A 17,636-nucleotide genomic window follows, 5' to 3' on the forward strand; every position below is an offset into this window, starting at 1 on the left:
GGGATGGACAATTGGTTGGAGGGTCCTTCCCCAATACTAGACAGTCCCGAAATTACGTATGAGAGATGTACATTATCTGTTCACGAGACCAGCTCAAAATGTGACTGACCGATTTCCGTGTTTAATCTGTGATGCTGCACAATAATTGGCTGCCTCCACACTGTTCTACAGTGATCATAAGGCTTAAGACAAATACTACACTCATCGGTGAATAGAACTCTATATCATTAATATGGGTTCCATTCCAGGTGTTCCTGTGTTCACTGCCTGACTCCGTGGTGCTGGAGCATTTGTATTGGTATTAATGATGAATGACTGTAGGACCAATAGATTATGTGGAGATTTTTGTGTTCTGTCTGGACTGACACAGCCCTCTCTGTTGCCTCCAAAAAGGCAGCACACAGTTCTTTTGCATTCTCCTAGGGGTACCTATGACCCATAATTTGTACACAGTGTTTGTTGTGTCCATAGTTTATGACGTAGAATACACATCAGACATCTACAAAATGAAAAAAAGAACACATTTATTTATAACATGTATAAGTTGAAACATGAGCAATGCATAACTCTGGTAATGCTATTAGTCCTTCAGTGGTGCTGTCTCTGAATTGTTCTTTATACGTACTGTTTCACTTGCTAGTGGCTATAACCTACAGTCACCAGCTAGACATTAAGATTAGTAGTTTTGTGCTGTACCAATGTATTCAACTGCAAGTCTTTCGAGCTCTGGTGGCAGAGTTCAGTGTGCAGCATCTTAAAAAGAGTTGTCAACAGGAATGATGTGAAGACAACTTTATCTGATGGTGTTCATGGTGCCATCCAACAGAGGCACTGGCTGCTGGAGAAAGCATGGCTTGTGGAGGCCCATCAGCGGGAGGTTTAAGTGTATTGTCTTCCTTGGAGATATGAGCAGCATGCCATGTGCAATTGATGAAGACACCATTGATGCAGCATTCTTCCACCACCAAATACGTGCACTATCATAGCAAAGTGTGGATGTGTGAGATGAGGTGAGGGAGGTCTATGCCACAGTGCTGCTGGAAGAGGTGGCTGTCATGTGATGGGAGATGGCACCAACCAAACCGCATCTTGACGTTTGTCTTGCAAACCACCGGTCATCTGCTGAAAATACATGGTGCTGTTGATGATGCTGAAGATTGTGTGGTTGATGCAGGTTCAATGTCTGTGACTGACATTGCTGACAGTTGTTATGGATGGTGGAGCAGTTGCTGCATATGTGGAATGGTGTTAACATCCATGTCAGAGTTGTCTGACGACCCATGCGTCCAAATGTTGGGCCAGCAGTCTAGGGTGCAGGAAACATTTCTGAAACATGAAAATCTGTGGGAGAATGACAATAATAACAAGAACGAAGTTGGTTTTGGTGCCATTGATGGGTGCCTGTTTTCCTGAAAATGGGATAATGAGCTCAGGCAGTCATGTAAGTGTCAGTGCCAGGCTTGAATGATAATGTGAGGTTTGTTATAGATGTGGCAGAAAACTTTATCCTTCTTCCAGAACTTTGTAGTAAAGTTAGCATCAGAAGCAGGATATTGAAGGAGAAATAGATTTAGCAGAGTGCAGTGGTAACAACCATGTAACAATTCTGCTAGCACAGTGTCATAAAAAGTCAGTGTGTGATAAATGCTGAGGAACAACAGCAAAGCATTTTCCCCTCAAGTTTAAAGCACAAAGTTTGGACATCTGAACTTTGAAAGTGTGAATGAAAAGTTTGGCTTCACTGTTGGATTAAGCAGAAAATTGTGCTGTTCATATATGCTGAATTCCATTTTGCTAGCAAAGTTACTGAAATTCCTATGAAGGAAACTTTGGACAATTATCTGAAACAGTTATTGTTGAGGCAAACCTTCTAAAGAAAAGGCAGATGCAAGAGCTTTGATAGTGCTAGTGCTAGTTGTCAAATACATTGGAATGACAAATGATTATTTGCTGTAGGCATCAATGATAACTAGTCACTTTGTGTTCCAGAAAAAACCAGCAAATGGATGTAGTATGGATGCATTGTTAAGGACCGCCAAATCAAAGCCAGTTGAAAAACTCTTGGATTGGCACTGCCTCATCGTCTGTGCATCCTTGGCACCAGATGGTCATATGTTCTGTCTGCTTATCCAGCCGAGGCCATGTACAATGATGGTGCACTAGTTACTTAATTGTGATGTTCCCAATGTCCTCAGTGTTAAAGTTTCAAAACATCTCTCTACAATGATGAGGCAATCATGACTGGATTTTGTTCACTAGTAGAATGTAGTGAATTTGCACCATTCCGAAAAAAAGGGGCAGTGTTTGAAGCACAGTATTTTCACACTAGTGCATCTGAAATTGATTTTCGATTTTGAGACCAAGCCAATCAAATGTAGTATTTGAGTAACTGTAGTGACTAATCCTGCTTATTAGCTTGCACAATTGTGCTGCAGGGTTGATAAATTCTTTCGTACTGGTTATATATGAAGGTAGTATCTGTTCCCAAAAGAAAATATACCTTTGATGACCATGCAGCTTCTCTAGAATGAAATGATAATTAAATCGACACACTAGCTGCAAACAGACATTGATATACATCATTGGGAACATGTTGAAAATGTGTGCCCGACCGGGACTTGAACTTGGGATCTCCTGCTTACATGGCAGACGCTCTATCTATCTAACCCACCAAAGGCACAGAGGATAGTGCGCCTGCAGGGACATATCTCTTGCATGCTCCCTGTGAAACCCACATTCCCAACATGTGCACACCACCACATTCATAAACGTCTAATAGATGTTTGCCCATCACACTCATTACTCATGGCAGATTAATCTACCAAGTCCCGTACAAATTGGGCCATAGTATGTGCATTCGCACAAGGTGGTCAATGGCCGGGTAGTCATATTTTAACTATATATGAAGGTTGTATCTGTTCTCGAAAGGACAGATACCTTTATATATATATATATATATATATATATATATATATATATATATATATATAATCTCTTTTTTTTCGCTTTTGTTCGTTGCATCTGCTCGGGGCGGACGTCGTAAGACATCCATTGAAGTTCGTTGTTGATCGATGAGCTCAGTTTTTTTTTTTATTACAGAGGGCACGTAACTGATGACCGTGCAGCTTCTCTAGAATGAAATGATAATTAAATCGACACCCTTGCTGTAAACAGGCGTTGATATACATAATTGGGGACATGTTGAAAATGTGTGCCCTGACCGGTACTCGTACCATGATCTCCTGCTTACATGGCAGAATCTCTGTCCATCTGAGCCACTGAGGGCACAGAGGATAGTGTGCGTGCAGGAACTTATCTCTTGCACGCTCCCCGTGAGACCCACGTTCCCAACATGTCCACACCATTACATTCATAGTGCACCTAACAGATGTTTGCCCATTACTTTGGCAGATTAATCTACCAAGTCCTGTATGAGTTGGGGCATAGCGTGTGCGTTTGCACAAGGAGGTCAGTAGCTGGATAACCATATTTAAGTGTAATGGGCAAACATCTATTAGGCACACTACAAATGTAGTGGTGTGGACATGTTGGGAATGTGGGTCTCACAGGGAGCGTGCAAGAGATGAGTCTCTGCAGGCGCACTATCCTCTATGCCCTCTGTGGCTCAGATGGATAGAGCGTCTGCCATGTAAGCAGGACATCCCGGGTTCGAGTCCCGGTCGGGGAACACATTTTCAACATGTCCTCAATTATGTATATCAACGCCTGTTTGCTGCTAGAATGTTGATTTAATTATCATTTCATTTCATACTGGTATTTGGAAAGAATTAGTGCCATCATTTATTCCCAAGGGCATGCAGCTTTACTGTGTGATTAAATAATGATGGCGTCCTCTTGGGTAAAATATTCTGGAGGTAAAATAGTTCTCCATTGGGATCTCCAGGCGGGGACTACTCAGGAGGACGTCGTTATCAGGAGAAAGAAAACTGGCGTTCTACGGATCGGAGCGTGGAATGTCAGATCCCTTAATCGGGCAGGTAGGTTAGAAAATTTAAAAAGGGAAATGGATAGGTTAAAGTTAGATATAGTGGGAATTATTGAAGTTCGGTGGCAGGTGGTACAAGACATTTGGTGAAGTGAATACGGGGTTATAAATACAAAATCAAATAGGGGTAATGCAGGAGTAGGTTTAATAATGAATAGGAAAATAGGAGTGCAGGTAAGCTACTACAAACAGCATAGTGAACGCATTATTGTGACCAAGATAGACCCGAAGCCCATGCCTACTACAGTAGTACAAGTTTATATGCCAACTAACTCTGCAGATGATGAAGAAATTGATAAAATGTATGATGAGGAAAAAGAAATCATTCAGGTAGTGAAGGGAGACGAAAATTTAATAGTCTTGGGTGACTGGAATTCGACAGTAGGAAAAGGAAGAGAAGCAAACGTAGTAGGTGAATATGGATTGGGGCTAAGAAATGAAAGAGGAAGCTGCCTGGTAGAATTTTACACAGAACATAACTTAATCATAGCTAACACTTGGTTCAAGAATAATGAAAGAAGGTTGTATACATGGAAGAACCCTGGAGATACTAGAAGGTTTCACATAGATTTTATAATGGTAAGACAGAGATTTAGGAACCAGGTTTTAAATTGTAAGACATTTCCAGGGGCAGATGTGGACTCTGACCACAATCTCTTGGTTATGAACTGTAGATTAAAACTGAAGAAACTGCAAAAAGGTGGGAATTTAAGGAGATGGGACCTGGATAAACTGAAAGAACCAGAGGTTGTACAGAGTTTCAGGGAGAGCATAAGGGAACAATAGACAGGAATAGGGGAAATAAATACAGTAGAAGAGGAATAGGTAGCTTTGAGGGATGAAATAGTGAAGGCAGCAGAGGATCAAGTAAGTAAAAGACAAGAGCTAGTAGAAATCCATGGGTAACAGAAGAGATACTGAATTTAATTGATGAGAGGAGAAAATACAAAAATGCAGTAAATGAAGCAGGCAATTAGGAATACAAGCGTCTCAAAAATGAGATTGACAGGAAGTGCAAACTGGCTAAGCAGGGATGGCTGGAGGAAAAATGTAAGGATGTAGAGGCTTATCTCACGAGGTGTAAGATCGATACTGCCTACAGGAAAATTAAAGAGCCCCTTGGAGAAAAGAGAACCACTTGCATGAATATCAAGAGCTCAGATGGAAACCCAGTTCTAAGCCAAGAAGGGAAAGCAGAAAGGTGGAAGGAGTATATAGAGGGTCTATACAGGGGCAATGTTCTTGAGGACAACATTATGGAAATGGAAGAGGATGTAGATGAAGATGAAATGAGAGATACGATACTGTGTGAAGAGTTTGACAGAGCACTGAAAGATCTGAGTGGAAATAAGGCCCCGGGAGTAGACAACATTGCATTAGAACTACTGATAGCCTTGGGAGAGCCAGTCCTGACAAAACTCTACCATCTGGTGAGCAAGATGTATGAGACATGCGAAATTCCCTCAGACTTCAAGAAGAATATAATAATTCCAATCCCAAAGAAATCAGGTGTTGACAAATGTGAAAATTACTGAACTATCAATTTAATAAGTCACAACTGCAAAATACTAACACAAATTCTATATAGACGAATGGAAAAACTGGTAGAAGCCGACCTTGGGGAAGATCAGTTTGGATTCCGTAGAAATGTTGGAACACGTGAGGCAATACTGACCCTATGACTTATCTTAAAAGAAAGATTAAGGCAAGGCAAACCTACATTTCTAGCATTTGTAGATTTAGAGAAAGCTTTTGACAATGTTGACTGGAATACTCTCTTTCAAATTCTGAAGGTGGCAGGGGTAAAATACAGGGAGCGAAAGGCTATTTACAATTTGTACAGAAAGCAGATAGCAGTTATAAGAGTGGATGGACATGAAAGGGAAGCAGTGGTTAGGAAGGGAGTGAGACAGGGTTGTAGCCTCTTCCCGATGCTATTCAATCTGTATATTGAGTGAGCAGTAAAGGAAACAAAAGAAAAGTTCGGAGTAGGTATTAAAATCCATGGAGAAGAAATAAAAACTTTAAGGTTCGTCGATGACATTGTAATTCTGTCAGAGACAGCAAAGGACTTGGGAGAGCAGTTGATTGGAATGGACAGTGTCTTGAAAGGAGGGTGTAAGATGAATATCAACAAAAGCAGAACAAGGATAATGGAATGTAGTCAAATTAAGTCTGGTGATGCTGAGGGAATTAGATTAGGAAATGAGACACTTAAAGTAGTAAAGGAGTTTTGCTACTTGGGGAGCAAAATAACTGATGATGGTCGAAGTAGAGAGGATATAAAATGTAGACTGGCAATGGCAAGGAAAGCGTTTCTGGAGAAGAAAAATCTGTTAACATCGAGTATTGATTTAAGTGTCAGGAAGTAGTTTCTGAAAGTGTTTGTATGGAGTGTAGCCATGTATGGAAGTGAAACATGGACCATAAATAGTTTAGACAAGAAGAGAATAGAAGCTTTTGAAATGTGGTGCTACAGAAGAATGCTGAAGATTAGATGGGTAGATCACATAACTAATGGGGAGGTATTGAATAAAATCGAGGAAAGGAGGAGTTTGCGGCACAACTTGACTAGAAGAAGGGATCGGTTGGTAGGGCATGTTCTGCGGCATCAAGGGATCACCAATTTAGTACTGGAGGGCAGGGTGGAGGGGAAAAATCATAGAGGGAGACCAAGAGATGAATTCACTAAGCAGCTTCAGAAGGATGTAGGGTGCAGTAGGTACTGTGAGATGAAGGAGCTTGCACAGGATAGAGTAGCATGGAGAGCTGCATCAAACCAGTCTCAGGACTGAAGACCACAACAACAACAACAACAACAACAACAACAAGACTTCCTTTTCCAGATGAGTGTAGTTGACTTGGACCTTATTCAACATCTCATACACAAATGGTTTGTGGGCATTCAATGTTTCAAAGCTTGTGAGACAAAATTACCCCAATTCCATGTGATGCTTCATCAATTGCAAGTACTACTGGTTTTTGCAGATTAAAATGAATACAACATGGGTGGCCGGGTCATGGATTTTTCATTTTTTAAACTGATACTTCAGATTCTCCAGTACACTGAAAAGGAATATTTTGTTGCTGGAATTGATGTGAAGGAGCAGTAATGTGCACTGTGTTTAGAATGAAATTGATATAGTGGGTCAGTTTTCCAAGAACTAGTTGTAGTTCCTGTACATTTTTACAATAAGATAATTTCAGATTGGCCTTTAAATACTTAGTCAAGGGACAAGCAACATGGTTGTCTGTGAGATGGCCCAAATATTGTACTTTTGTATTGAAAAAGGAACATTACTGCAGATTATACTTAAGTCCTGCGAAAGTTGAAAGTTGAAAAAGAGATTCTAAATGTTTGATGTACTTTTCCAGACACAATGTTGTCATCCAAATAATTGAGCATTGTACTTAAGCATAATGTGCCCTTGAAAATGCTTTGCATTTCTCAATATGTCATTGAACAGGTGTCCGTTTTTCACACAATTGATGACTGTTGGCATGGAAAACTTGCCTATCAGTAGGATGCACATTATTTTGAATATGTAAAGCAAAAAAAATCAAATGTGTCCATGCCAAAAATATCGGTACTCAAGTGTGATTCAGCTACTGTGAATGACACCAATTTAGTTGTATTTCTTTATTTTCCTTGTAAAGTGCACATCCTGGGAACAAAGATAATTTTGCTGTTGTAGGCTGTGAATTGCAGATGTGATTTATGTAGCTGAGGGTGTCCCAACTGCTTGTAAGTAGTTTGATTGATCAATGTGATTGAAGCATCAATATCTGACTAAAATGGTATAGAGGGATTGCAAATCTGTAAGGAAATGAACAGAGTTTGGTTTGTCCTCTGAATGTGACTGTCATTTTTTTAGTTTGTGATGACTGCCTTTGCCTGATTTGTGATTGATACAACATGTAGCTGTTGCACTGTTAGAGAACAACTGAGTGGAATGGGCCAGATTGTTTACTGTGCATGTCATGTTGCAATTCTTGCTCTTTCATTCAAAGTTTCTGTGTGCATTACAAGAAGGAGCGGGTACAGGTTCAGCATGAGATGTTATATTTATTTCTATATTCTCAATTCAGAATTTGTGGAGAACAGAATTTACTTTGAATGTGTATTGCAGTCACATTTGCTGTGTGTGTCCTGATTCATATCAATGTTGGTATTACGTGTGGTAGAAGGATCAGTGTTTGTGGTGCTGCATTCACACAAGACTGGTGTGCTTGAGCAAGCAGTGAACTCGGCAACTGCTGTCGACATGTGTCATGCTGGACTGGGGCCTCTGAGAACTATTTGTGGCCAACATTGCAACAACGGGCATGTTCAAGTCTAGGTCCACAAAGCCTTCTACTTCTGAGCTTGGATTACTTCGAGAACAAAATTGAGACCAGGATTGTGATGGTTTAGAATCTCAGCCCATATTCTATAGTCAGCAAGGTTATGGATAACAGCATCATGAAACACTTCATTTTGAAAAGAAGCTCCACAAGTGCATCTGAATTTACAGTTCCTAGTCATGCCCTTGAGATCAGCAATCCATTTTCTGTTAGTTTCAATTCTATGATGGTATATATGAAAAAAAAAAAAAAATGAAGTGAGCAACAGCAGCTACGTGAACCTGAGCTTCAAAAAATTTGTACAACTTCCTAACAATGTCTTCATAGGGTAGAGTAGGGTGCTGTAACTGAGGGAACATATTTCTACACAAATGTAAAATATGCACTCCTAGCCATGAAAACAAGAGTGAATGTCATTGGCCACCTGACATTTCGTAGGCTGCAAAGTGTTGTTCTAACTGCATCCAGTACTCCATCCATACCTCTTACCTTGTGTTAAAAGAGCGAAATTGTGGAGGCAGCACCTTGCTACTGTCCTTCTATGCTTCAGTCATAGTTTGTTGCTGGGCTTGTTGGCTTCCTCCAGTTTGATAATACTTGCTAGCAACATTTGGTTTGTTGGCTGTGAAACTAGGTAAGTGCAGTGAGTGGTTGCTCTCCACAAGTTGCCACTCTATACACAAAATAAATATGCTGCAAAATACAATAATTCTATAAAGGAAAATGCAATTATGTTTCATTGTACCAACTACTTCCATGGAATCACCACAACCCAGCCTTCTCGCCAGGAATGTCTCTTGTGTCCATAACTTAGGAGGGAGCTTAACATATCAGACAGCTATGAAATGGATAAAATATTAACACATTCATTTACAATATATACAATTTGAAACACGAGAAACACATAACTTCGGTAATGCTACAAGTCCTTCATTCCTTTACACAGTCTGCATCACTTGCTAGCAGTTACAAGATACAGTCACTGGATAACTGTTCCTAAGTATTCTCGCTGCAAGTCGTCCAAGATCTGGAAGTGGAACTCAGTTTGTGGTGCCTTGAAAAGATTTGTTGATGAAACAATTGAACTCAGTTGAAAACAAATTGGAGGTCATCTGGTGGCATTCAAAGTGCCACCCATCAGAGATGGTGAACACTGGAGAGAGCAGGACTCATGGAGATAAATTTTAAATGTATCATCTCCCGTGAACAAGAGAGTGGCATGCCATATGCGGTCGATGGAGATGCTGTTGATACCACAGTGTTGATCAACTGGTGTTGTTGACTATGGGCAATCACTATGAAGCACAATTTCTAGAGTGACAGTGCACAAGTGTTTCAAGCCGGTAATGACCCTTTGAGATATGGTGAGAGGCAGAACAGTGTAGATAAGCTGCACGGTCCCATTCATGCCTGGAGATGCAAGACACGTGCTCATGACTCTTGTACTATGCTTTGATTGGTTTTGTGTGGTTAGCCCCTTTTTCTAACAAATTTTGTTTTTCATTTTAGGAGTATTACTCTGATGAATAGTGAGTCTGTTCTCCTCTTTGACACTTTGACTGAAGGGGACAACTATTGGAGGGATGTCACCTGTTGCCTGCAAAGCCCTGGGCCCACTCGCCTGCTGCCACGATTATTTTTTTCACCTTGTTTTATTATTGTTGATACAGTTGATGTACATCACATTATAGCCTTGTCACTTTTAACTATGTAAAATCTTCCAGATAGAAGGCATTCTTTACTCTGTAACAGTCTCTGCCCCTAATCAGGTTGGTGGTGGGTCAGATGTGGTGTTCCTGTTGCCACAAAGGCCTGCGAGGCCCCTATCTGCTCTGATGTATGTTACAGCCTGATCCATATACTTTTATTTCTTCTTAAGTTATTTCTCAGTTCTTGCTTGAGTCAATACTGATTTTGATTACTTGATTTTACCACTCTACCATACTTTCATAATTTGATCACTTTTCTGGCATATGTCACTAACTCCAGATGAACTTTATGTTGACCAAGGGCCAGATGACCTCCATGTTTAGTTCCTTAACCCCCAATCATCCAATTTATACGGCTCACACTACTAAATTGCGAGATGTGTTTTTTAAGTAAGTACCATTTTGAAGTAAAAATAAAGCAAGTAGACTTTTCGAGAAGTGTGCATGTTGTATTTAAGGATGGTACTTACTTTAAAAAAATGTGCCTCATACCTTGAAAAGGTGAAGTTTACTTTTCTCTTCATTACACTGGATTTACACAGATTTATGCTAGCCATTAGAGTATAATGAAAGAGGTCACTGATCAAAACTATACAGGTAATGAGGATAGAGCAAAACTTCTTTTGGGCACTCTATATATAACATATTTATGTGCAATGTATATGCAGTATAGTGGAATGTATCTTGATGTTTAATGAAGATTGCTCCCACATGCTGGAGAGTGGATTGGTTCATGCTACAATATTTCATTAAATATATGTGCAATATAATATTATGCCTTCAAATTTGTTATTCTGTTCTCAATATCAATTGAAGTATTGTTTGTCATCCATATTATTCAGTTGACTTTCCTGCTGATACAAGTTGCAACCCTCTGCCACTAGAGAGCTCCAAATTGTAGCGTGTAACATGGTGGTATGTAATATTACTATGTTGTTAAGTGAGAAACAGCGTGCTGTAATCAGTTTTCAAATTCGAAGAATTGGTCCACTTGTGGAGCACCATCTCCATCAGTGTGACAGTGTCAGAACACATGTGAGTGCTGTAATATTTGTAGCAATCAGATGCTTTGCATTCACTGTTATCAGTTGTCCTCCAAACAGTCTCAACTTTGCCCCACCTGATTTTCATCTGTTTCCAAACATTTAAGAACATCTTTGAGGGCTTCACTTTGACAGTGATGAAGCTGTGGAAGCAGAGGTGAAATTATGACTCCATCAACAAAGTTAGACATTCTCCAGTGAGAGCATCAATAAAGTGGTCTCTCATTCGAAGAAATTTGTTCTTCACTGGCGTGCCTATGTTGAGAAAAAAATATGTAAACATGAAGAATGAAGATGTAGATTGCAAGTAAAGTTTGTTTTATTTGAAAATATGTAAGATTTTTCACATAAAAAATTCAGAGACATTACTTTTCAGCATGCCCTCATATGTTTTTCCTACATTCTGTTTTGTGATTGAATGCTTGAGATATACACTGAGAACCCGTAACATTACGAACACTGCTCGCAGTGACGTCTGGTGGCACTTAGTGGTGCTACGGGCACATGATGCGGTAGCAAAAGCATGTAACTGGAGCAGACACAGATGGGGGATAAACCTAGAGAAGATATAGGCTGGAAGTGGGGAAATCCATTGTAATAAGTGATTTTGACAGGAGGCAGATTATTATTACGCAGTGCCTGTGAACGAGTATCTCAAAAACAGCCAAGCTGGTCAAATGTTCATGTGCTACTGTCTTGAGCATCTACAAAAAATGCAGAGCAACAGTGAAACTATCAATGTACCGAATGGTTCGACACCCACAACTCTTCACAGAACGAGGGGCTTGCAGCCTTGTCTGCCACATAAAGTAGGATAGATGGTGATCTGTGGCATCTTTGCTAAAAGAGCACAGTGCTGGTGCATGCACAAGTGTTTTGGAGAACACCAGTCATCACACATTGTTGAAAATGGAGCTCAGCAGAAGATCGCTGTACATGTTGATCCACTGACATCGTCAGTTGCTACTGCAGTGGACACAAGAGTATTGGAATTCGACCGTCAATCGGTCGGCTCTTCAGATGAATTACATTTTCCTACCCTACATCAGTGATCGTCTCCACAAATGCTGTCATCGAGGTGAAGGCCGGCTTGAAACATGGAGCATGCCGTTCATACAGGCTGGTGGGAACAGTATTATAATAAGGGAGACATTATCCTGCACTTGCATGGGACATCTGATAATTGAAGACACGCTGTCAGCTGCAAACCATCTGCATCCCTTTATGCTTGATGTCTTCCCTGACAGTGATGTCACCTTTCAGCAGTATAACTGCCCACTTCTTGAAGCCAGAACTCTGCTACAGTGGTTTAGGTGCATTATACCTCCATAAAATTACCAACAAATTGCTGAGAATCAGGAGCAGGGAAGAAACATGTTATTAAGGAGATGGCTCATCTCTCTCTCTCTCTCTCTCTCTCTCTCTCTCTCTCTCTCTCTCTGTGTGTGTGTGTGTGTGTGTGTGTGTGTGTGTGTGTGTGTGTGTGTGTGTCCCCTATATACATGGGCACACCAACTGTGACAAATGACATGGCATTTATTGAGGCCTACATCAATGTATTTTAGTTTATTCCCAATTTTTGATGAATTTGATATGCAGCAGTTAAGGCTGTTTTATCAAGAATTCCCAGGACAATGGGGTGTCTTACAACTGTAGAAATTTATTATATGAAACAGCTAGTTCAGTTGTGTGATGCTTCATTTTCATGACCCATTTCAGTTAGTGACTAAACATTTTCTGGTATTCCCTGACATGTTCTACATACACTCAAAGTTTATTGACAGTTCCCTGCAAACACATATTTAAAACAAGTATATATTACTGTGGTGCAGACCAAACCCAGATCTGCACTAACATGCACTTCTTATGCATCACATTTATGTAGGAACTCTTTGTGAATTTTCTATAATTATATTCATGGAACACTGGAAGATGATGAGCCAGTAACTACAATTAATCATTAAATTAGTGTCACACAAATGGAGCTGTTACTTCATCAATACACAATTAACTCAGATATTTAAGTTTAGTTGTTTTACACCGAAGTATGTGTGTTTTTTAATTTCAGTATTCACTGGATTGCTCCAGAGTATTTTACAAATGTTGAAATGGCAAGATCGTCAGTTCCTGCTGATGTCTGGGCATTCAGTACAACACTGTGGCAGATTTTTGCTTATGGAGAGCATCCTCCAGAATCAAGCAATGTTGACATGATTAAGAAGGTAATCCAGTATATTTATGTTAGTCAGTAAAATTTTATCTCTCCAAAAATGAATGTTTCACAATGTAGTGGAATGTACAATGTAATTTATCTTCCTAAAAATTGATTGCTCCTGCCTTGTAACATTAGCCAACATGGCATTGCTGAGCTGATACTGTAAACTGCTGAATGCAAGGGGAAACTACAGCTGATATTTTTCTGGAGGACATGGGGTTAGCAAAATGGCATACTCTTGGATAAAATACAAGAGGTGGACAAAAATATGAAAATATCAAAAACCCAACCCATTACCATGCCTAATACGGTTTAGGAACTCCATTGGCATTCAAAACATCCTGTCATCTCAGAATAGGTAAATAATGGTCCTGTATTGTTTTCAAGTGACTCTTTTACCATCCTTCCTGCAAAATAGTGGCAAGTGCAGGTAATGATGGAAGTGGATTGTGATCCCGACACTTCTTTCCAAAGTAGATCAGAAAGGCTCACTAACATTGAGGCCTGGTGGCTGTGGCGGATAGGGGAGATGTAACAATTCATGCTCATGCTCACAAAATGAGTCCTGGATTATGTGAGCTCTGTGAATAGGGACCCTATCATCTTACAACACAACATTGCCATTGTGGAATAAACATTGTACCATGGGATGGACCTGATCAGACAGAAGAGTAACATATTCCTTGGAAATAATGTGTCTTTGCATTGTAACTGTGAGACCTATAGAATACCACATTATGGTTGCACAAATCATCTATGAACCTCGCTATCTTTCACTCTTGAGATGTAACAGTGGACAGAAATTAGAAATAATGTGAAACGAGACTCATCTGACCAAATGACTTTCTTCCATTGCTCAATAGTCAAAGTTTTCCCTGCCTCTGGAGCTCCCTTTTTGGTGTTTTGTTCCTGACAGGATTTGTAAATGTGACACTCAGTTCTGCAGTGACTTCCACAACAGTTGCTCACTTTTTTCATCACAATCCTCTTGGATGATCATCTGATATGATCATGCAACACGCACTTTTGTCTGTATTGTGATTAGCAGATGAAGTTTTTCCACTTTTCCTGCATGCAGTATAAATCTTTGCTATGGTGCCTCTTGGAACACCAAATACTTTGGCTCCCTTGGTTACAGAATCACCCACTGTATGAGCACCAACAATTTGCCCGCATTTGAATCCACTTAGCTTCCACATAATGCACTCACAACTACACAGAACACTGTTCTGACCATGACTGACAGCTGCAACGTAATGAGAACGTTGCACAGTTAGTGTCTGTGGTCAAATACAACAGTGCAACATACAGGCTTGGCTGGAATCATTATGAACTGAAACATGGCATGTATTTGTTGTGGTGTTTGCATATTTTTGTCCAAACTCTGTTCTTGCCTTTTCGGATCTCCCGTGGGGCTACTCAGAAGGATGTTGTCACCAGAAAAAAAAAAAAAAAAAAAAAAAGAATGCTTCTAAGGGTCAGATAGGGAAGCTGGAAGCTTTAAAAATGGGAAAAGATAGTTGAAGTTAAATGTAGTGGGACTTAGTGAAGGTGATGGAATGAAGAACAGGACTTTTGTTCAGGTGTGTACCGGGTTATAAATACAAAATTAAATAGGGGTAATAGAATGGAAGATATAAAAATAAATAAGAAAATTGGTAAGCTCCTATGAGCAGTATAGGGAACATTTTATCATACCCAAGATAGTCATGAAGCCAGCAATCAAGTTTGTACGACAACTAGCTCCACAGGTGATGAAGAGACTAAAAGCATTTGTTATGAGGAAAAAGTTTTAGGATAGTAATAAATGTGATTGTGACGATGGGCTAGAATTCAGTAGCAGGAAAAGGAAGAGAAGGAAAAACAGCAGGAGAACATCAGGAATGGGATTACCTTGGCAAACTTTGTATGTGGTGTTGTCTGAAAGCTGACGCAGTCCCTCGGCCACATATTCAAACCAACAAGCAACAGTACCTCCGTTATGACAGCTGCCACCCATTCCACATCAAACAGTCCCTTCCCTACAGCCTAGGTCTTTGTGGAAAACGAATCTGCTCCAGCCCGGAATCCCTGAACCATTACACCAACAACCTGAAAACAGCTTTCGCATCCCGCAGTTACCCTCCCTACCTGGTACAGAAGCAAATAACCAGAGCCACTTCCTCATTCCCTCAAACCCAGAACCTCGCACAGAAGAACCCCAAAAGTGCCCCACTTGTGACAGGATTCTTTCCGGGACTGGATCAGACTCTGAATGTGGCTCTCCAGCAGGGATACGACTTCCTCAAATCCTGCCCTGAAATGAGATCCATCCTTCATGAAATCCTCCCCACTCCACCAAGAGTGTCTTTCCTCCGTCCACCTAACCTTCGTAACCTCTTAGTTCATCCCTATGAAATCCCCAAACCACCTTCCCTACCCTCTGGCTCCTACCCTTGTAACCGCCCCCGGTGTAAAACCTGTCCCATGCACCCTCCCACCACCACCACCACCACCACCACCTACTCCAGCCCTGTAACCCGGAAGGTGTACACGATCAAAGGCAGAGCCACGTGTGAAAGCACCCACATGATTTACCAACTGACCTGCCTACACTGTGAAGTTTTCTATGTGGGAATGACCAGCAACAAACTGTCCATTCACATGAATGGACACAGGCAGACAGTGTTTGTTGGTAATGAGGAGCACCCTGTGGCTAAACATGCCTTGGTGAATGGCCAGCACATCTCGGCACAGTGTTACACCGTCCGGGTTATCTGGATACTTCCCACTAACACCAACCTGTCAGAAATCTGGACATGGGAACTTGCCCATCAGTATATCCTCTCTTCTCATTATCCACCACGCCTCAATCTCCGCTAATTTCAAGTTGCCGCCGCTCATACCTCACCTGTCTTTCAACAACATCTTTGCCTCTGTACTTCCGCCTCGACTGACATCTCTGCCCAAACTCTTTGCCTTTACAAATGTCTGCTTGTGTCTGTGTATGTGCCGATGGACATGTGTGTGTGTGTGTGTGTGTGTGTGTGTGTGTGTGTGTGTGTGTGCGCGCGCGAGTGTATACCTGTCCTTTTCTCCCCCTAAGGTAAGTCTTTCCGCTCCCGGGATTGGAATGACTCCTTACCCTCTCCCTTAAAACCCACATCCTTTCATCTTTCCCTCTCCTTCTCTCTTTACTAATGAAGCAACCGTTGGTTGCGAAAGCTTGAATTTTGTGTGTATGTTTGTGTTTGTTTGTGTATTTATCAACCTGCCAGTGCTTTCATTTACAGTGAAGATCTCTAGCTCTTTAAATAAGTGTCTACAGGATGATCTTGAATGAGCTCCAGCAATTATTCTGATTACACACTTTTGTGCAATGAACACTCATTTACTCAATGATTTGTTACCCCAGAATATGATGCCATGCTTTCATGATGCAATATGAAAGCAGAGAATGAAAATAGGCATGGTGACCTAATTTACTGAGATGTATATCACCAAAATTTGCAATGACCCTGATAGCGTAAGTAGCTGAACTCAAACGTTTCATCAGATCCTCAGTGTGTTTTTTCCAGTTCAACCCCTCATCAATGCATCCACCTAGAAATTTTGAGTATTCTACCTTAGCTACCGATTTCTGATCAAAGTCTATATTTATTAATGGTGTCATTCCAGTTACCATGTGGAACGGTATATACTGTGTTTTGTCAAAGTTTAATGAGAGCCCATTTGCAGAGAACCACTTAATGATTTTCTGAAAAACATCGTTTACAATTTCACCAGTTAATTTTTGTCTGTTTGATGAGATAGCTATACTTGTACCATCAGCAAAAAGCACCAGCTTTTCGTCTTTGTGAATATAGAATGGCAAGTCATTAATATATATTAAGAAAAGCAGAGGACCCAAGACCGAACCTTGCGGCACCCCATTCTTGAATGTTCCCCAGACTTTGAGGTTTGCCTGTAACACTTGTAATTCTGTCAGACAGCAGAAGACTTAGAACAGCAGTTGAGCAGAATGGGTAGTGTCTTGAAAATATGGATATCAAAGAATCAAATCAGGCAGGGTAGTGAATTAGATTAGGAAAGGAGACACTGAAAGTAGTAGATGACTTCCGCAATTTGTGCAGCAAAACAATTGATGGTGGCAAAACTAGAGAGGAGATGAAATGCAGACTGACAACAGAAAGAAAAATATTACTCTAATTATTAGTAAGACTTTTCTGGGGGACATAGGGATTAGGGTGAATGGGTAAAAATTGTGTAAAGAGACCAAGGATTCAATACAGCAAGCAATTTGAAATGGATGTAGGTTGCAGTATTCAAGCAGATATGAA

General features: G+C 40.6%; 1 protein-coding gene across 1 annotated transcript in view; it reads left to right on the forward strand.

Moving 5' to 3' along the window:
• The window catches only part of LOC126266927 (tyrosine-protein kinase hopscotch), a 155,691-nt gene that overhangs the window by 64,943 nt on the left and 73,112 nt on the right, over positions 1-17,636 (forward strand). Inside the window, exon 9 of the mRNA XM_049971618.1 lies at positions 13,171-13,324. Coding sequence (XP_049827575.1) covers positions 13,171-13,324 — 154 coding nt within the window. The remainder of the gene's footprint in view (positions 1-13,170; positions 13,325-17,636) is intronic.

The sequence above is a fragment of the Schistocerca gregaria genome, chromosome 4, assembly GCF_023897955.1.
Source record: "Schistocerca gregaria isolate iqSchGreg1 chromosome 4, iqSchGreg1.2, whole genome shotgun sequence".
NCBI lineage: Eukaryota > Metazoa > Arthropoda > Insecta > Orthoptera > Acrididae > Schistocerca > Schistocerca gregaria.